Here is a 22,500-nt window from a genome sequence, read left to right as displayed (position 1 = left end):
CTTTTATTCCTGCACTAGAATTTACATTACCGTAACATTATTGATGTTCGAACGCCCAACAAATACATGCCTATTCATACGCTCATAATCATACGTTTGTTTTTTAAATAGATTTATTAGATATGTCTTTCATTGTTTGTTTGGCTTTTTTTCGTGTGTATAAGTTAATGGTTATGATAATTTTCATTAGTTATTGATCTTAGAACATTTTTGTCGATTCCAAAATCAATTCTGATGATTAATAGAATTGGTTTCTTTTTCATTAAAAAAAAAAAAGCCAAGAAACAAAGTTAAACCATATGGTTAAAAAACAACAACTTAGGAAATAGTTTTTGTTGATGTTCTTGTCAGCATGAAGCATACCAACCCCCCCCCCCCCCCCCTCGTAGACAGTCCGTCCTCCCCCCCCCCCCCCACTCTCTCTCTCTCTCTCTCTCTCTCTCTCTCTCTCTCTCTCTCTCTCTCTTATATATATAGCATCAAGTCCGTCATCATTATCATCATCAGCATCATCGACATAATCATCATCATCATCATCATCATCATCATCATCATCATCATCATCATCATCATCATCATCATCGTCATCATCATCATCATCACCATAACCATCCACCAACATCAAACACGTACCACCACCCCATTCAGCCCCTCCCCCCCCCCTCCCCCACCACCCCATCCCACCCATCCTATATCCGTACTACACAACTTCCACAATAACAACACCCTGTATGTATCACATTCATATCTCAGTATTGTTATTTTCACAACTAATTTACCTACCCAGGCTGTAGAACCCAACACAAACAAACATACCCAACATTGCTTTATAACCCCCCCCCCCCCCGCCCCCCCACACACACACACAATCCTCATAACATGCATTCATACTTATTACACACAAACTCCCCCCCCCCCACACACACACAGCCTTCATAACGTCAAACATGCATCTTCTACCCTTTTTCCAAATCACGACTGTACAATCAAAAATGCCTTTTTAAAGTTTGGTCAGATTTGATAAAAGATTAAATTAATGAAAAAACAAATTCAAAATTGGCTAAAATTTTGCCACAAATTCCCTAACATGATACTTCTATGAAGTATGCCAGGCGTTTTAAATAAATTTTAAAATATAATAATTTACATCAAATTGGTAGTTATCTTAATAATTAATAATTTATCCATATTTGAATAGAATATAAAATGTTCTGACCAAAATTTATTTAAAATGGCGTTTTGTCAGTGGAGGACAGAATAATTCTGGCACCCCACTCAACAATACCCATGTATCTGTCAACATCTTGTCTGCAAGAAAAGCAACGAATCGCACGTTTTACGAGCCTGAGCAGCAGCAGAGTTCTACCTATTTCCATTTCCATTTCTAATTCTAATTTTCGTCTGTTTGTATATTATTTTAAAATATATTTTGTTTCTTTTTTGTTTTTTGTTTTGTTTTTTGTTTCTCGGCATAGTGCCACTCTCATTTCAGATTTTCATCAGCTTCATTCTATAGAAAGGCAAGTTAAGAAAGAAAGAAAGAGAGAGAGAGAGAGAGAGAGAGAGAGAGAGAGAGAGAGAGAGAGAGAGAGAGAGAGAGAGAGAAGGGAATAATGTAAAGAAAAGAAATGAAATAGTGAATAATAAAACAAATATAAGTAAAAAAAAAAAGAATCAACAAAAACACAACAAACAACCCCTCCTCATCAAAAAGACGTTTGTGTCTGCGAGATGCAGTGATATTTTGTAGACTCTTTCATATCATCGCTTGCCAACCAAATTATTACAGATAACGCCAAATTTAATTTAAATTGTGTTGGGTGGAGTTTCCAGCAAGATTTCTGGTATTTTATGATATACTGTGTGTGCCCTTGTCGTCTCTCTTACCGTTCTATCAACGATATTCACGTCAAGTTTCGTCCTTGGGATTGTCTACGTCCCAATAGTTAAGATTTTAAGATTTATCATTCTTGCCTTCCTACCCCCCCCCCCCCCCAACCACCACCACACCCCCACCCCTCACCCGTCTCCTTCTTTGTCCCCAAGAACGATTCAACATCTCGGGACTGACCATCTAGATCGCTCAGCGTAAACAAAAAAGAAAACATGAACCCCCCAAAAAGATCTGAAGCTTTTAATAGCGCAATTATCCACTAAAGGTGCTCAAAGCGCTTTACAACGGGTCCCTAGCCAACAGCAACATTTAACATGTAAAATGAGACAAAATGAGCCTGTTAGATGATATCACTTTTTTTTTTCTTTGCGACAGAGCCACACTGTTCACGGCCAGGTACTCATTTTACACCTGAGTACGGCGAGATAATGTGAGTAAAGAGGATATTCCAAGGACTCAACTATGCACCGCCCAGGGCGGGACTCCAGCCCTTTGACGTTCCGATCCGAGGACGAATGCCATACCACTAGACCACATAGCCATTTCTTCATTTGAATGGGTACCTATTTGCAGGTCTGATAACCCAATTTGTTATGGATTTACTCATTATCGAAGTCCCAGGTTTGAGAGTTGTTGGACAAGATGAGCGCCATTTTAATCGATCAATATTTGAATGACGAGTTTTCGGGCCAAAGTTTTAAATACGTGTTTTTTAGGTTTTGTTTTATGTTTGTTTTTTGTTTTGTTTTGTTTTGTTTTGTTTTTCCAGAGTACGACAAGAGTTGTTGGTCGTTGCGGACAGAAAGCAATGATTACACGATGTGATTTATTAATGATTGAAATGGTGGCCTTCAGTCTTTTGTCATTCACTAAATACAAGAATTCATGTGTGACCAAATTCAATGGGCCGTGACGACCGCCTAGTGAAAGTTTTTTTTGTTTTTAAAAAAATGTAGTTAAAGGTTTTTGTTGTTGTTGGAATGGAAACACGTCTGTGCTAATAGGAGTCAATCCCTTCAAATGGCTGGTGGTCTCAATTTGGTCATATCGATAATGGCGGTTCGGTGGTGGTTCGATCAATCGAATCGTTGTTGTTGTTGCTGTTGTTGTTGTTGTTGTTGTTGTTGTTATGGTTGTTTTTTTTGTTTTGTTTTTCTTATTGTTGTCTTTATCGTCAATATTATTGTTATCATTATTATCATTATCACTACAAGCACAAGCGCAATACTCGATACTAATCGAAAGCGTGTTTCATAATTTCTGCTCCGGTTTGTTCAATTTCTGATTAATTGTGGGCCATCAAAGCTAAGAAAATGTCTCGAACCTCTTTCTGTTGCAATAATATCTGTTAACGAAAATAAAACGTCATTTCAAAACTACTAAATTATTCCCACGCAAATCTTTCACAGGATTAATCCAGCTGTGACATTGTTTATATATTTGGATTGCTTCCTACAATGTTTTTCACCAAGTCCTGTATCATATCCATGAATCGTTCTTTTGTTTTGGGGATCGTAGTGTGGTCTTAATAGCCCCATTAGTACATAATAATAAATATAATATTATATAGATTAACACTCCTGTTATTATTGTTGTAAAATATTAATTTAGTCATTCATCGTCATTGTTCTGGCTGTCTTGGGGGTGTTTTTGTTCACGTTTTGTGAACGACAAGATATATGCGAGGAAACAGGATGGGATTACTCCCTATGGAATCCGAAAAAGATACCAACAATACTAAGTAATTTGTAAGTCATTAATCACTCAATTTCTATGAGCTTACGGTACTCTGAAGTCAATCGTTTTGTTTATTCCATTAAAAAAATAAATTATCTTGTCATAATGCGCCCTTCCCTATAATTGTCTAGTACAACTTGCGTTCAGTAACCCGTGCCATTATATATATATATATAATTATATATATATATATATATATATATATATTACATATACATATACACATACACATATATAAGATATATATATATATATATATATATATATATATATATATATATATATATAATATAGATAGATAGATAGATAAATAGATAGATGGATAGATAGATAGATAGATAGATAGATAGATAGATAGATAGATAGATAGATAGATAGATAGATAGATAGATAGATAGATAGATAGAAAGAAAGATAGATAGAAAGAAAGATAGATAGATAGATAGATAGATAGATAGATAGATAGATAGATAGATAGATAGATAGATAGATAGATAGATTTATCTCACTTTGTTATATAATAAATGCCACCATGAAAGACTTGCTGATCAAAGAATGAACGTAAAATATCTCAAAGAGTTTAACAATCATCAGCCGGCTTATGTGGATGACACCTCGTTTTCTTCACACGCGGTGGCAACAGCAGTAACAGCAAGAGAACATATATATTTAAAAAAATATAATATGATTTTTTTGGGTTACTTTTTAGCCAGAAAACTGGTATAATAAACATACAAGGATTAACAATATTCACAGGTTTTTAAAAATGTCCTAAATAAAAGATTTCTTTTTTAAAATATCAAATATAATATGTATGACTAGCAGGCTCGTCGTAATATCAAACAAACAAATAAAACAAACAAACAGACAAACAAAAATAAAAATATGATCACAAGAGCACAGTTTGTTTTTTTTTGGCCGTAGGCTGAAGTTAGAAAAAAAATATATTCTGCCATTTTGACGAAAGCACCGTGGCAACACGGCAGCTGTGGTGTCTACAAAATGTGCAATAATTTAATCATAACGATGTGCATTTGTTGAAGGCTGGGTGTAGCAGATAAGATCGGATGTGAGAATGCTTGCCAATGATACGCACATGCGCATTGCATCAAAAGCTTTAAACCACACGCGTAGAGATTTGTGGGAAGGAAGTCTGCACTTTTCTTTTTGAAGATTACAAAGGCGATTTATATTTATTTTTATTGGGTTTTTTAAAATACTAAATTATAATATAGTTTTTGGTTTACAATGATCAGATATAGCTATAGATAGGTAAAAACTGAGTGAGGAATATATACTCTCTCTCTCTCTCTCTCTCTCTCTCTCTCTCTCTTCTCTCATATATATATATATATATATATATATATATATATATAGATGATAATGAGAGATAGAGAGATGAGAGAGAGAGAGAGGAAGAGAAGATAGATAGATAGATAGATAGAAGATAAAGCGAATGATTGGGTGAGAGAGAGAGAGAGAGAGAGAGAGAGAGAGAGAGAGAGAGAGAGAGAGAGAGAGAGAGAGATGAAATTATGAGTTTGCGAGAAAAATGGTGGATGATGGATTTACAAATCAGATTTACAAATCCGCCAATGTTGACACAAGAGTTGTCACAGATTGTGTGCGGATTACGTGTTATTCTCAGTGTCTATCGGTGCAGCCACCAATGTAAGACGAATTGACACTCAAATTAACCATAGTGTGTAAAATTATTCTTCGCATTATGAAAAAAAAAATGAATAAAATAAATAAATAAATAAATAAAAGAAGATAAAAAAAAAAGAAAAAAAAAAAAAAGAAAAAAACACAACATGACTTTAAATTTTTGGCCAGGAAACTCGACCTTAAAAGTTCGATCTATTAAAATAATCCTCTTCGTTTCAAGATACATAACTAATTTTTTTTTTTTTTTGGAATCACAAAAATCCATAGAAAAAAAAAGTTTAAAAAATAAAATTGCCATAGATATAATATGACCAATCGTCTCCCAATAGATGCTTGCCTGTCCGGTCCTAATACTAATAGAGTTTATTTCTCGCAAATATTGTGGGTCTCCACTAATGAAATTAAAAATACACAACATTGTGAAAAACGTGAATTATTCAATAAGTGTAGATTGCGGCTCCATTTTCAATATGGCGACAGCTTTGTAAATATAGAGTTCACTTTGCACGTCCATCATAGGCCTGTATATTTATTATTGTTATTATTATTATTATTATTATTATTATTATTATTATTATTATTATTATTATTATTATTATTATTATTATTATTATGCGAGTGCTGGTATAGTTGTGGGTGGGTTGTTTGTGCGTGTGCACCACTCTACCCCCCCCCCTTCCCTTCTCAGTCCCATCATATGTGTTTTTGTATTTTTATTCCTTGGGGTTTCCCCTGGGTATGCATGCATGCGAATGTCCCTTTGAAGGTCGAGTCGGTTCGCATGCCCGCGTGTACATAATATGTTTGTGTGTGCGAGTGCATGTGTTAAAGTGTTTTGTTTTGTTTTTTTGTTGTTGTTGTTTTTTTTTTTTGTAAAACGTGTGTATGGGGTTCTTTGCAATTCATTAAATGCAATGTAGTTGTATTGCTTTTCATATATTTTATTTACCTATGAAACTAATTGGAAATATTATGGAAATTTCAGCGGCGTGGCGTCATCACAGTACATGGTGGTGCAACAATTTATAAAATAAAAACAACAAAAAGTGCTTTTTTTAGTTCTAATAATAAAAAATAGAGATGCGCATGGCACCAAATCAACCAATAGCGCCACGCCACTGGAAATTATTATAGTCTATAGATTCTATATGTCTGAACACGATTGAGTGCACAATAAGTATTAGAGTGTGTGCCCCAAGGTCGGAAGTTTCACTCAGATTGTAGTAGTTGTAATGATAATAACGGTAGTTGTCGTTGTAGTTGTCGTTATCGAAATGATCGAAGTTGAGACCATAAACTGTAGCTGCCTTCATCAATTATTAATAACCGACGACTCCCTGGTGATTAATAATTTTACTATTGTATTCGGGGACATGGTAGTCAGTGGTAGAGCGTTAGGTAGGGAGTGCTTGCTACCTGCTGGTGTTGAATGTTCACTGACTATCCCGTATCATTAACGTTCTGAGCTGGACATTCAATTTACAAATGTATTAATATAGATTTATATAGATTTATCATAGGTTTCTATCATGGGGTTGGATTTAATGAAAATTATTGTGCGGCTATGTGGTCTGATCTAGTGTTATGACACTCGCTTTCAGATCGGAAGGTCCTAGTAGGTTCGAGCCTCGCTCGGTGCATTGTTGAGCCCTTGGAAAAAGGTTCTTTACTCACATTATCTCACCGCACTCAGGTATAAAATGAGTACCTGGTCGTTTAAAGCGTTGTCTCTGTCCGAAAAAAAAATTGTAATATCACTTAACTGGTATCATGTCTCGTCCTACGTGTTTATTGTTGCTGTTGGCCAAGGACCCCCTTTTAAGCGCTTTTAGCACGTTTAGTGGATATTGCTCTATATAAAAACATAATTTATTATTATTATTATTATTATTATTATTATTATTATTATTATTATTATTATTATTATTATTATTATTATTATAATTATTATTATTATTATTATTATTATTATTATTATTATTATTATTATTATTATTATTATTATTATTATTATTATTATTATTATTATTATATTATTATTATTATTATTATTATATATTATTATATATTATTATTATTATTATTATTATTATTATTATTATTATTATTAATTATTATTATATTATTATTATTATTATTATTATTATTATTATTATTATTATTATTATTATTATTATTATTATTATTATTATTATTATTATTATTATTATTATTATTATTATATTATTATTATTATTATTATTATTATTATTATTATTATTATTATTATTATTATATTATTATTATTATTATTATTATTATTATTATTATTATTATTATATTAGTATTATTATTTCAGTGGTCATTGTGGAAAGTAGTTGCTTCATCATCATATCACTTGAAAATCTTTATTATTTTCACGTTAGATTTGTATTCATACGCAACACAAGATTACTCCACGTGGCCAATCAGCTGTCTTTCAAATCTATATTATAACCAATAGAATGAGCGGAATTAGTTTGCAATCGTTGAATAATAAAATGTATTTATATTCATTAAAAAATTGCCTTCACATTCTAAATGAAACCGTGTTTTATACTTGATCGTGTTTCCTTCTAATCCAACTTCAAACTTGACTCCATGGAAAAAGCTATTTACACACATTCTCTCCACCGTTCTTTTCTCGTTTATTTCACGGCAACAGCTGCGACGTTGTAGTTATCATCATCATCATCATCATCATCATCATCATCATCATCATCATCATCATCATCATCATCATCATCATTATTATTATTATTATTATTATTATTATTATTATTATTATTATTATTATTATTATTATTATTATTATTAAAATTTTATTTCATTTCTCTCTCTCTCTCTCTCTCTCTCTCTCTCTCTCTCTCTCTCTCTCTCTCTCTCTCTCTTCAATTACTGACTTAATGCTACCGGTAATTATTTCGTTTCATGTTTGATTGTTGATTATTCTTATCTTGATGTTTGGGTCAATTTATCAATTTTTCCATGAAAATGTAAAAGATCTCTAATGGCGATCTGTTGTTAACGACCACATGTTTTGTTATAAATTGATGACTTGGTGAACTGGCCGGATACATTACTTTGTTAGTTACTGGCCGGCAGCGGTTACCAGCTGGTGTTTTAATGAACATTGTTATTGACGAGAGAAATTAATATATATGTATATATAAAAATATAAATAAATAAAATTGAGCTTTTTATAGCGCAATATCCACTACATGTGCTCAAAGCGCTTTACAAGGGATCCCTGGCCAACAGCAACGTTTAACATGTAGGACGGGACATGACGCCTGTTAGGCGATATTACAATTTTTCGGACAAAGACAACGCTGTTAACGGTCAGGTACTCATTTTACACCTGAGTATATAGATCGCTGTGTAGGTGGGTGGATTGCTGGCTTGGTGGATATGGCTCGGTTGATTTGGGTTGGTTGTGCGATTTGAATGACCTTGATTTGGCGCTTTGTGGTCGGTCGTCTGGTATGGTACTAGACTTATGACCTGTAGTTCTCTAGTTGGAGTCTAATTAAGAATGGTGCACGGTTGTATTTGGAGAAAGTTCTTTAGTCATATTCTCTGTCAGTACTCATGTGTACAATGATTACTTGGCTTGTAGCAGCATTTTCTCTCTCTCTCTCTCTCTCTCTCTCTCTCTCTCTCTCTCTCTCTCTCTCTCTCTCTCTCTCTCTCTTTCTTTCTCTCTCTCTCTTTCTCTCTCCCTTTCCCTCTCTCTTTCAACCCCCCCCCTCTCTCTCTCTCTCTCTCTCTCTCTCTCTCTCTCTCTCTGCATCCATCCATTACTCCTTCCCTCTCTTTTTCTCTCTCGAAAAAAAGTAATAATCAAGTGCATACGTCATATCTCGTCAGTGCAAAGAGTTTAGTGTTGCTATTGTCTTGAGAGCAAGCTCGGGACCCAATGTCAATCGCGTTGAGCACATCATTTAATGGGTATTATATATATATATATATATATATATATATATATATGTGTATATATATATATATATAATATATATATATATATATATATATATATATATATTATATATTAATCACATCCAGGCAGACAACCTAATCAAAAGTACTGATGAATTGACATTGCATTGCTGATGTCACGTAGACAGGTGGACACAATATTATGCCTTGAATGCATTGAAGACAACAAAGAAATGATCCCAATTCGTAGTAGATTACATAGATTCAATATTATAGAATGTCACAGTTACATAGCATCGATAATGATGAATTCTTTGGCCGTCAGATTAGTTATTGACCAAAAACATACAAAAACAAACAACAGCAACAACAAAAAAAAAAAAAGAAAAAAAAAACAACAACCCAAAACCAAACAAAAAATAAACAAAATCAAAACAAAGCATAGACGATGTCATTTTTTAGCATAATATGAAATAGATAACATACAGAATGTAATAGAAAAATAGTATTAGTAATGATTCAATTCTTTCGGGCGGCCAGCAGACGAGCTGTTGACAAAATATTATGATATTGATGTTGTTGTATTTGTTGTTGATGATGATGATGATGATGATGATGATGATGATGATGATGATGATGATGATGATGATGATGAGTTCGTGAGCTAGCTATCCACGACCCCAAAATAAGTCGCTTCAATCCTTAGTCTACCTAGAGCTTACTCTCCCTACTCCTACTATAGATCTAAAAAAAAAAAAAAAAAAAAAAAAAAAGTTGGCCCATCCAACCCCATGAGCACGACATAACTGCTGGTACTCACAATCCTGTTGTAATAAATCAACACGGGTGAGCGCTGTGGCGTTTTATTGCATGTGCTCCGTGAAATTGAATAGACGACTGGAATGCTCGCGAATAACTGCTCACGTGTGGAAGAAGGGGCGGGGGAGGGATGAGAAATGGAAAAGGTTGGGTGTGGAGGAGGGGTGGGGGGGGGGGGATTAGTATCATTGTTCTGTTTCTTCTATTTGTATGAACGCTGTAATATTGTCTTGTTCTTGTTTTTGTTTTTCTTTGTTTTTGCTTTTTTTTTTTTTTTTTGGTTTTTGCTATTTTTTTGTTATTTTTTGTTTGATTTGTTATTGTATAATAATATTGGTGTTTTTTTTCATATGTAGTCTTATTTATTTACTTATTTATTTACTTATTTATTGCCGCCGGTCATCAAGGGCATAACAAATATTTGGCCAGATGATTTAAGCTTCAAATCTTTATATATACATCTTTCTCTCTCCCTCTTTCTCTCTCTCTCTCTCTGTGTTTGTGTGAATGTGTGTGTGTGTGTGTACCTTTCTATATTTCTCCCTCTGTCATTATCTTTCTCTCTTTCTCTCTCTCTCTCTCTCTCTCTCTCTGTCTTTCTAACTCTCTATCCTATCCTCTTTCTCTCTCTGTTTCTGCTCTTTCTCTATGTCTCTATCTCTCTGCCCTTCCACTTCTCTGTCTCTACTCTTTCTGTCTGCCTCTATCACTTTCTCTCTCCCTCTATCTCTCTCTCCCTCTATCTATCTCCGTCTCTCTCTCTCTCTCTCTCTCTCTCTCTCTCTCTTTCATGTGTCCACATACATCAAACATATAAATGCGTCTCACAAATCACATCACTTACTCTTTTGGGCAAAAAATAAAAAGACACAGAAAGTAGAACACACACACACACACGCACACACACACACACGCGCGCGCGCGCACACACACACAGAAGCACACCTACCTCCCTGACGTAAACTGTATTTGACATCCACTCCTATGGAGAACAGGTGCATCTCGTTATAAATAAATAGCCATCTCATTGCCGATAACGTGAGTATCATTCACAACAACAAAACAACAACAACAGTAACAACAACTAGCCTAATCCATTCAGAACTCCGCCAACGTTCTCTCTCTCTCTCTCTCTCTCTCTCTCTCTCTCTCTCTCTCTCTCCCGCTCTCCTTATCACATGATATATGATTTGCCACTCGCGTTCGGACCGATTGATCTCGGGTTTGAGTCACGCTCTGAGCGGCGTTTAGCTGAATCTTTGTAATAGGCACTTTACTCACATTCTTTCACAGTGCACGGTTATAAAATGTTCACCTGATCGTTGAGTCCCTGGAAAAGGCTACTACTTAATCATATTCTCTCACTCTACCCAGGTGTAAAATGAGTATTAACAGCGATTATCCGTCAAAATATATAAGTTGTAACATGGCATCGCCTTACAGAACACGCCAGGAACCCCTTGTAAAGCTCTTACGGTACGGTTAGTGGATATTGACTTATTGTGCTTTAAGATACTCAGATTTTTGTTTTGTTTATTGTTTATTTATTTGTTGTTTTTTAAAAAAATATTTGTTTGGATTTTTTTTTCGTTGGTGTTGTTTTGTTTGTAATCTTTTTGGGAAAAAAAGGAGGGGGGGGGGGTGGTTGGGGGATTGGATTAAGATAAATATTCTTTCTTAACGCCGCAAACGTTTTCCACGCGAACTATATGACGTAGTCCACCGCCGCCTCCGCCGCCATCTTGCCATTTCTATTTCGATACTCGTAGATATAAAAGGCAAATAAGTATAGAAATAAATATGCATAAACAAATGAATACGATAATCTAATCAAATGTATAGAGATTGAAATACATTCTGTTGTCTGCAATTCTTTGTACTCGCTGTGATGACTTCCTCAGATGAATCGCTTTCTTTTTCTAGCTATAAATACGTGACTTTCTCTATACCCTTTCTTATATTGAGTTATATAAATAATATAATGATTTATAATGCGTCAAAAAAATCTTAAATGTAAACTTTCTTTTTATCTGGCTAAAATTAATAATTGGCGTTTTATCAGAAAGTTAAGGAATTTTTTGGCATTTTGGAGGTCATTTTAATTAATTGATTAAAGGTGTAAAACTTTTATAGCCAAACTGACAAATAAAATGCGGGTTTGTTTTTTTATTTATTTGACATGTTGGATGTAATTAGATAATCTATATCGATTGATTTAAGGTGTCAAATTTCGGGCCAAGTCGCAATAATGGGGGAAAAATCCTTTTTGTCAGAGCACAATGATAATATATTATAGATATTTCTATTTATCTCACCTGAAAGAAAAGTTACCTGAACTTCTGGAACTTTTCTGTGATAGTGATAGAGATTTAATCTATTTTAACGCGATGCTAGAACAATAAATTTTCCTCTTGGGGGACAGGAGTTAGGGAAGGAGGGAGGGAGAGAAAAGGGGGAGGGGTGTCGATATGCATGGTGAAAATTGTCGCTTTTTTTCTTTCTCTTCTTTCTTTAAAGTATAGATAATGTATAAACGAATTGAGAGAAATGAATTTTTATTAGTTTTGAAATTGAGTGTTTTATTTCCATTGCATTTTATCCGTTATTTATCGTTCTGTTTTAATACATCTGTCGTTATTGGTATGGGAAGACGGGTAATGGTAAATGTGGGATGAGATTTTTGGAATAATAAGGAGAAAAGGTAGAAAATAAGACATGAGAATGGGTGTAGTTGAAGGAGGAGAAGAAAGAAAGGAAGGAAGGAAGAAGATGATGATGATAAAGAAGTAATAGAAGAAGAAGAAGAAGAAGAAGAAGAAGAAGAAGAAGAAGAAGAAGAAGAAGAAGAAGAAGAAGAAGAAGAAGAAGAAGAAAATGATGATGATGATGATGATGATGATGATGATGATGATGATGATGATGATGATGATGATGATGAAAGTGATGCTGCTGTTGCTGCTGCTTCTGCTGGTGATGATGATGACGATGACGATGATGATAGTGAGGAGGAGGCGGGTATGGATATATTATATATATATATATATATATAATATATATATAATAAGAGAGAGAGAGAGAGAGAGAGAGAAAGAGAGAGAGAGAGAGAGAGAGAGAGAGAGAGAGAGAGAGATGATAGGCTGGGAGAAAGAATAGCTTTCATCAGATTATAACTCAGGTGTAGCTGTGACATGTTTACTTGTTGCAGGTTGATAAAGGCAAACTCCAAATTATCCCTCTCAATTACCTCCCCTGATCCAGCCAATGTTTCCAAGTCAAGATACAGAATAATAAGCAAATTAGATTCGAAGTCTTTTCTCACATTTGGCGCATTTTCCAAATGTATTTATTTTTAATGTTTGTATTTATGTATATTGATACAATTCGTTTAACTAAAATATTCACAACATCTGTCTGCTAGATGAAGTGTTCCAACAATCAAAACAATGAATAACCTTTACAGAGTATAGTCTGACTGATATATTTTAATGAGAACTAATCACCAAAAAAACAGGCGGCCTGAAAACAATAACAACAAAGAGCCAGATGATGTCAACGTCAATCATTCTCTAGAATCAATATCGTTGTATTGAATAGTACAATACTGCTTCTCTCTGAATAAAAACACTTATTTAAAGTTTAGGTCAGAAGAATCGTCCTTTAAATATCGATCGGTTAACAACTCTCAAACCTAAGACTTATAGTCTCCAGATTGTGAGTTTTTGACAAAATGAAGGTCATTTAATCGATCGATATTTTAAGGATGAGTTTTCTGACCAAAGATTTAAGCACTTTTCAGAGTACGATAAAATAGAATCATCTTGTCCAGTTGCGATTTAGATATAGAAGGGGAGGTAATAAGAACTTGTAGAATGTAGAATACTGCTCATCTCCCCTCTCATCAATATCCTTGACAACCGACTCAAGCGATCGTCCTTTCCCCTCCATCTCTCCAGCAGCCGTTGTCAAGGGGATATAATAAATCAGCGCGGCGCGTCCATAGTTACAACAGACAGGGGTGGTAATTCCAACTATGCGGAAATTGGTTATCTCCCTTCCCACTAATGGCAGTAGGGGAGCTAATCACTACCAGGGCCATGTATGTTATAATTGTTATTACTTCCCCCCTCGGGCGGCTCTGGCTCTGGCTTACAACTTTCTAACTAGAGACTCTGGATTTTCTCTTTAGCGGTCCATCTTATTTCATTATTCTTGTCTGTAACTTGTTGATGGTTAGTTGGCTTGCTTGCACCTGAATGCCATTTGGCTGGAATCAATACCTGGCTACCATAATTCAGCCATTCACTCACTAACAGCCTTTTTATTTCATTTTGGTCAGAAAATTAGAAACTTTAACTATAAAAAAAAAGATTAAGATAACCCCAAACAAGTCAAAGGTTTTTAAACCTGGGACTTCTATGGTATTGTAGAATAAATGAATTCTTTGAAGTCTTGGGTTTGATAATTTTTGACAAGTTGAGAGTCGTCTTAATTCATCGAAATTTTCAGCAAAATATTTCTTTGCCAAATTTGAAATAGAAAAAAAAAAAAATAATGATAATGGCATTTTGTCAAAGAACCGCTGTTGGAACCACTCATGGTAATGTTGTTTCTCAAAGATTAGGATATTTTGAATCAGGTCAATTGGTGCGTTCAGGAATCAATTTCGTCTGAGTTAATGACCAACCCGATATTTGATTGAATTCATCATCCAAATTATAACCAAAATATAATCATTCTCCGTCCATACGGCAACAGCAGATGCTGTTACTTACTCTGTCGCACGTTGGAAAAACACGTATTAAAAATTTTGGCCAGAAAACTCGTTCTTTAAATATTGATTGATTTAAACGACCCTCATCTTGTCAAAAACTCTCATACCTGGGACTTCGTGAAGTATTAATGGAAATTCAATATTTTAGAGTTTTCGACAAGACAAGGGTCATTTTAATCGATCGATATTTGAAGGATGAGTTTTCGAGTATTCTGGCCAAAAATTTTAAATAAGCGTTTTTTTTGGGGTTTTTTTTTCTCCAGAGGACGCAGTTCTGATGCTTGCTTCTGTTTTTGGCCAATGGGCGAATTTCATTTCTTTTCAATCATTCTACAATTAGCGACTGTTTCTCGGATGTCAGTGATGATGTTATTGTGGTAGTAGTATGGAGTTGATATTCGTGTGTTGATTGTTGATGGTCGTGTGGTGATGATGATGATGTTGATGATGACGATGATGATGATGATGATGATGATGATGATGATGATGATGATGACGACGACGATGATTGTGATGGTGGTAGTCGTGGTGATTGTTTTTTTTTTTTTGTTTTTTTTTTTATCTTGCAATTTTTTTTCGTGTCTTGCCTGGTACTGTTTCTTTCATAATCGCTTTTTCAGATCTATATCTTGCGATACCCTCACTCGATACCAAGAAAAAAACAAGGTAGTCTAGAAAGAAAGACAAGAAATCATAATAATATAATCATGACAATTTAACAACTTCCGCCATGATAACCTTCCTATGCCATTGGCCAGTTCATATTACTAGAGATGTGACGATATATTGTGATCTTTTAATGATTCACTAATGGTTGGAATTTTAAACGAACCCTTATAATAGTCTCGTGTTTTTCGTTGTTTTTTTGTTTTGTTTTTGGTTTGTTTTTTGCTTTTTTGAATTATTGTATTCGTTGATTTCGATCTCCATTCAAGTTGTGATATTTAATTGGTGGAATGGAAGGGGATGGGGGTCGGGGTGGTTGGTGATCGGGGTGGGTGGTGGGTGGGGGGGGGGGGATCGTATAATTAATATTGATTGGCGTATCAACAAGGAAGAATTATTATTCATCTCATTTTTACAATATTATCATCGTATTATGTGATAGGCATCTGAAAGAAATTGGATATCTACCCACACCCCAAAAACAACCGCCCCAGGTCAGCCCTACATACAACACGACATGGTTTCGTGCTATTAAAATGTAACATGTCAACTTGTTCATTGGTTGTTGTGCACTTTATTTTATGATTATTTATTTCCCAATCCAATAGTCTGATTTATTTTTCTTTCTTTCTTTCTTTCTTTTTTTCTTTTCTTGTTTGCTGTCTTTCTTTCTTTCACTTTTTCTCTTTCTGTCCATCCAACCCACGTCGGTACCAGACACCATGAAAACATAATAATAATAATAATAATAATAATAATAATAATAATAATAATAATAATAATAATAATAATAATATATAATAATAACAATACTAATAATAATAATAATGATAATAATAATAATAATAATAATAATAATAAATAATAATAATAATAATAATATAATAATAGTAATAATAATAATAATAATAATAATAATAATAATAATAATAATAATAATAATAATAATAATAATAATAATAATAATAATAATAATAATATGCATAATAGTCATGTGCTGTTACGATTCTATTGTTTCGGATTGTTGGTCCGTCATCATCTCTCTCTCTCTCTCTCTCTCTCTCTCTCTCTCTCTCTCTCTCTCTCTCCCTCTCTCTCTCTTCATATCTCCAACATACTTACTATGAAAATAAATGCATACATCAATTTCTATTTATTTATATTTTAATTCTTATTATTCTTCATCACTTCTTGTTTTCAACTCTTCCTCCTTTTCCTCCTTCTTCTGCTCTTCTTTCCCTCCTTCTCCTCCCTCTTCTTTCCCTCCTCCCCCCCCCCTCCCCCCCACACACACACATCCCTCATAAAAACACAGTCACATGTGTTACTATTTATTCATACTTCAATCATTCGTCATCGTATCCGTCCTTCCTCTGTCGTTCATCCACCGATAATCCGCGGCCCCTGGCCTGGACAAACAATCTGCTAATGAAGTGGGTGGGAGGGGGGGGGGGGGGGAGAGATTGAGTGTCTTTCGTACATTATGGATGCAACGCTCTCGTCACACGCCTCATTTCTATGTGTTAGTCCTCTATGAACTCTCTCTCTCTCTCTCTCTCTCTCTCTCTCTCTCTCTCTCTCTCTCTCTCTCTCTCTCTCTCTCACAGCTAATAGTCTAAGTAAAATGTCATTCTTAAATTACCAGATAAGTTAAGGAAAGTAAAATAGAAACAAAGCAACAAAAATAAATGAGAAAGAAAGAAAAAAAATAAATGTATAGAGTTGGAAATCACTTCCCCCCGCACCCAAGTGTATGCGCTCATTATGACCAATGATACACAATGCCATTGGTCAATCTCAGATTATCAAAGAACAACATATTATAATAGAAATGAAAAAAAAAAAAAGAAATATTCCTAACCTGCACACCAATTCAGAATATGACAATGAAAATAAAAAATAAAATCAAAGACAAAATATATTTTGACGTGGAAATCCCGAAAAATCCCAATAGGTCATGAAGACCACGATAACTAATGCCCGTGGTCAGACCCATAAAGCCTTAAAGACCCCCGACCCCCAACAGACCATTGTTTGAACTGTGACCAAGAAATCCCAAAGTGTCCGAGGTCCACTCCTTCTGGAAAACATCGGGGACGCTGTCCTAATCCTTTTGTCCCCAAGCCGGCCGTGCACGTGCACTGGGCACCCTTCTACTGTCTCGTCTGCTATTCTTCCAGATTAAATATTGACCCTCATTCCATTTCATTTCTCTCTCACGTCATTTCCCACGTGTTTGTCTGGGCGTATGTGTATGTGTGTGTGTGTGTTTGTGTGTGTGTGTGTGTGTGTGTGTGTGTGTGTGGATGGATCATGGCCGCCTATTTCTTCGTCAAGGCGTCCCCTAGCAACTACTTCCATGCGTCATCGCCATGTTTTCTATTTATATATTTATCTATTTTAAAAAATATACATATATTTATCATTTTCAGTACCCTTGTTAATCTTAGCGTTTCTCGTTTTGCATTTGTTTTAGAAAGATGCGTTCTTTCTTCTTCTTTATCTGTATTTATAATATGCGTCCTACCAACTTGTTTTCGTGGTTTACTCTCCTTGTCAGTTCGTGTTTGTGTGTGTGTGTATATACTGCATTATGTATTTTTGTTGGTATTTGTATGTTTTCTTGTCTCCATTGTCTTTTTTTCATATTAATATAACAATATTAAAATTTGTAATCAATGGTCTGCCATTTTACTCTATAATCTTTGTAATCGTTGACAAACCCAAATTCTAAGAAGTCGGTCGAGTTATTTTACCAAACTGTCTCCCCCCCCCCCCCCCCCCCCCGCCTCCCCCCCCCCTTTCTTCATATGTTTCTTTCATAGCATCCCCGTGCCAATGAAGAAACGGTTTTTATGATAGCGTGGTCTCATTTCTCTGCTGTTAATCAGTTAATTGTCATACTCTGGAAAGAAACGTGTATTTGAGATTTTGGCCAGAAAACTCGTCCTTCAAATATCGATCGATTAAAATGAACCTCATCTTGGCAAACATTCTCAAACAAGGGGTTCAATAAAACTTCGCAAAGTCCCAGGTTTGAGAGTATTTGCTAACATGAGGAGTCATTGAAATCGATCGATATTTGAAGGACGAGTTTTCTGGCCAAAGTTTTAAATACGTGTTTTTCAGAGTTTGGATGTAAACTTGTGAATATCTATTTGGTAAAAAGGACCCACTTTGTTGTATATTATAAACAAAACTGGAACCAAAAGGTCAAAGATCGTATTCTTGCATTTGTCAATATTTTGACAATCCATCTTGTACATACCAGCCCTCCCAAGCAGGGCTGCCAGATTCATTTTATTTAAAAAATGCCAAACAAGTACCAGAAAACTGCCAAATAGTCTGAATGAAAATACCCCATTAACCTGATGATAAATTTTAATTTTTCATATTCCATAATCGTTTACCTTAGCAAATGTCTTTATTGAATAGAAATTATACCTTGTCTTGCCAGTTAAAGGCGGAATTTTGTAGATTTTGTGAAATTAAATTTAAAAGAAAAGAAAATATTTTTTAAAATAGAGTTTAAAAAACCCCAGTGAAGTTAAGTGAAATGAAATTCCAATAATTACAAAGAAAAATGTCAAAATGGCACCAAGTTTTTGGAATTTGAAATTAAAACTGCAAAACTGGCAACCCTGCTCGCCAAGAAGGGCGCAATAGGCTTTTTCTCTAACTCTTTCACATGCAGAAAAAAAAGAAGAAAAAGATAGAAAGGAAATATCATAGGTCAGTCATATCCCTAAAGACCAAAACACACAGGCGTTCATTTGTTTGTGCTGTCTCCTTGGCGTTGTGCATCGTGTTGTCTTAAGGCCCTCATAAACCCGCTTCATTTGGTTGACCTCTTAATTTGACCTCTGCCCCCATTGTCACTCGGGCAGTTGACCCCTTTTGTCAAGTCCAACTTCCGTTGTGTATCCATCCGCCTGTCTTTCACAATTTTCTTGTAGAATTTCGTGTCCTTACACAGGGCTTATCATTTTTAAAGATATTATTCTTTCTTTCCCGTATTATTTCCAAAAGTCATTAATCTCTTCTGTTTGCCCGACCTGTCAATGTCAGTTATTTTTTTTCTTTTCTTTTCTCTTCTTTCTTTCTGTCTTTCTTTCTTCCTCTTTTTATATTTTTCTTTCTTTCTTTCTTTCTTTCTTTCTTTCTTTCTTTCTTTCTTTCTTTCTTCTTCTTCTTCTTCTTCTTCTTCTTCTTCTTCTTCTTCTTCTTCTTCTTCTTCTTCTTCTTCCTTTTCTTCTCCTTCAACCATTCGAGGTCGACTGATTATTTGGGATGTTTTTTTCTTGTATCTTTCTTGCTTTGTCTGGCACCTTTCATACACATTAGTTTCAGTTCTTTCTTATATCCGTGTCGGCTCCTTAATTTCTAAAATGGACATATTTTGCGTCTGTTTGAGAATATCATTGCATTACAACAATGAGACCATGAAAACATTTAGGTTTTCAGATTTAACATTGATCCAATAAAATGATTTCATATTTTAAAAAAGACAAAAAACTTTTTCAAAGTAACTATTTTTTTGACCAAATAAGCACGATATCGAATACCTATTCATTAATTCCAACACAATCTATTTTTTTCTTTATTTTCAGGAAGCTTTGCATTCGGTAGTAGTGACCCCTTGACCCAAGGCCTTCCAGAATGGGAACTCCAACCCTCACCCAACTACTATGTGGTCAAACGACAGACAGTGACCATTGTGTGTCGAGCTACTCCGGCTATTCAGGTATGTTCAATCTACAGGTGGCCATGGAATTGTAGGAGAAAAATATAACATTAAAAAAATAAAATAAAATAAACTTGAGCATTTGTATAGCGCAATAACCAAGTGATTTTATAATGCCAACAGCAACACTTAACATGTAGGACGTGACATGACGCCTGTTAGGCGATATTGCATTATCTTTATACAGAGACAACGTCGTTAACGGTCAGGTACTCATTTTTTTCACCTGGGTACGGTGAGAGAATGTGAGTAAAGAGCTTTTTCCAATGACGAAACAAGATGAAATTTGTCTTTAGGGTCCATTCCAAAGGAAGACTGGAATAACCCAGGCGTGAGCCGCAGTGTAGTGTCTCAAATTGAGCTATATATAGCGAGGGGACGTGTGCGGCGGGTAACTTTCGGATGCAAAGCAAAGAGCTTGACCGCTGAGTCACACTGCCTCATTAAAAAAAAAAAAGAAAAGAAAAATTAGGTCAACAAACTGTCACGCCTCTGGATTTTTTCATTGTTCTATCATCTATCATTATCATTAATGTTCTATCATTAGGGAGTAGCGTGGCTCAGCTGAGGGTCCGAGTTCGAATACCCACCTCGTTGTGTGGCCTTGAGCAAGTCACCTCGCCCTAGCTCACTATGCGGCTGACCTCTGGGTTATTCCAGACTTCCCTTGGAATAGACTCTAAAGACAAATTTCACCTTGGTGATGAATAAAGGGAATTTTATTTATTTATTTATTTATTTATTTATTTATTTATTTATTTATTTTATCTCTCACAAACCAGATAACATTTCGATGTGCCGGCCACGACGTTCCCAGCAAGCAACAAATCAACAAAGAAATGGAAGACCCCCGAACACGCCGGAAGACCCTGGAGTCCAGCATCAAGGTGAGGTTTGAGGAAGTGGACGAGTACTATGGGAAGGACGGTTACTGGTGCCAGTGTACGGCCTGGAACAACGTCCAGGGAACATCGCAGCCACAGAGTGTCCTCAGCAGGAAGGGGAAAATTGAGGAAGCCAGTAAGTAACAATGGTTTAAGTTGTCTTTTGTTTTTGTCTTGGCTTTTGTTTTTGTCTTGTCTTTTGTTTTTGTCTCTTGTCTTTTGTTTTTGTTTTTGTCTTTTCTTTTGTTTTTGTTTTTGTCTTTTGTTTTTGTCTTTTCTTTTGTTTTTGTTTTTGTCTTTTGTTTTTGTCTTGTCTTTTGTTTTTGTCTTGGCTTTTGTTTTTGTCTTGACTTTTGTTTTTGTCATGTCTTTTGTTTTTGTCTTGATTATTTTGTTCGTTGTTTTTTGAGGGGTTATTTGGGGTCATTTTTGTTTGTTTTTTTTTTTGTTTTTTTTTATTGTTTTGTTTTTGTTTGTTTTGTTCATTGTTTTGAAAAATTGTATTAATTGATAGTAACACAAAACGTAAGCTTTTATAAAGCGCAATGTCCATTAACTCTGCTCAACACTTTTTGAAAAACTCTTCTGAGAGTGGAAATGACGTTGTAGTATGAAAATGACGATCTAGTAATAGACGTCAATATCAAAGTAATAAGATAAAGACACCAGACAATTGAATACCCTCAGATGCTTTCAATTCCCTTCACATCCCATCTGTATAATGCTATCCCAGCTACAAGCAAATGTTCGTTGATTTGTATTTCTTTGTTTGCTTGTTTGTTTTGTTTTGTTTAATTTGTTTGTTGTTGTTATTTGCTTTTTTTTTTTTCAAAACTCTAAAAGCAGATATCTAGTAAAAAATATAATGTGAGCTTCTTTATAGCGTAATATCCATTAACCCTGCTCAAAGCATTAAACGCGTTTTTGAAAGTCTAAAAATGGCGTTTTGTAAAAGACTCCAATATCAAGGTAATAAAATAAATGCAACAAACAATCAAATACCCTCAGATGCTTTCTATCCCCCTCACATCCCATCTTTCTAATGCTATCCCAGCTACAAACAACCCTAATACTTCATCAAAGAAATTATAGATTTCACCCACGTGTTTATACGTCATGTCGCTTATGAGATAAATAAAAGGTAAACCCCAAAGAAATGAATTTCCATATCTCTGACTATCCGGACTCGAGAGGTAAATAAAAGGTAAACCCCCAAAGAAGTGACTTCCCGATCCCATAATAATACTGACTGTCTGTCCCGACTCCAATCCTTTCTCCGGTCTCCGCCACTGGAAGAATAAACACACGAGACCCCAGTTGTATACAGATCATCCTTTAAGATATCTTACTGATTGCTTGG

At 34.9% G+C, this 22,500-nt stretch overlaps 1 protein-coding gene across 1 annotated transcript in view; it reads left to right on the top strand.

Annotated features, from left to right (window-relative positions):
* The window catches only part of LOC144973356 (netrin receptor UNC5C-like), a gene marked incomplete in the record, with an annotated part of 308,851 nt that overhangs the window by 204,937 nt on the left and 81,414 nt on the right, over positions 1–22,500 (top strand). The window contains 2 exon segments of the mRNA XM_078915683.1: positions 20,123–20,256; positions 21,039–21,276. Coding sequence (XP_078771809.1) covers positions 20,123–20,256; positions 21,039–21,276 — 372 coding nt within the window.

This window comes from Berghia stephanieae, chromosome 5, assembly GCF_034508935.2.
Source record: "Berghia stephanieae isolate SIO BIC M18660-M18661 chromosome 5, UCSD_Bste_1.3, whole genome shotgun sequence".
Classification (NCBI taxonomy): Eukaryota; Metazoa; Mollusca; class Gastropoda; order Nudibranchia; family Aeolidiidae; genus Berghia; species Berghia stephanieae.
The sequence above is the reverse complement of the archived record's forward strand: the minus strand, read 5'-3'. Positions and strand labels throughout refer to the sequence as shown.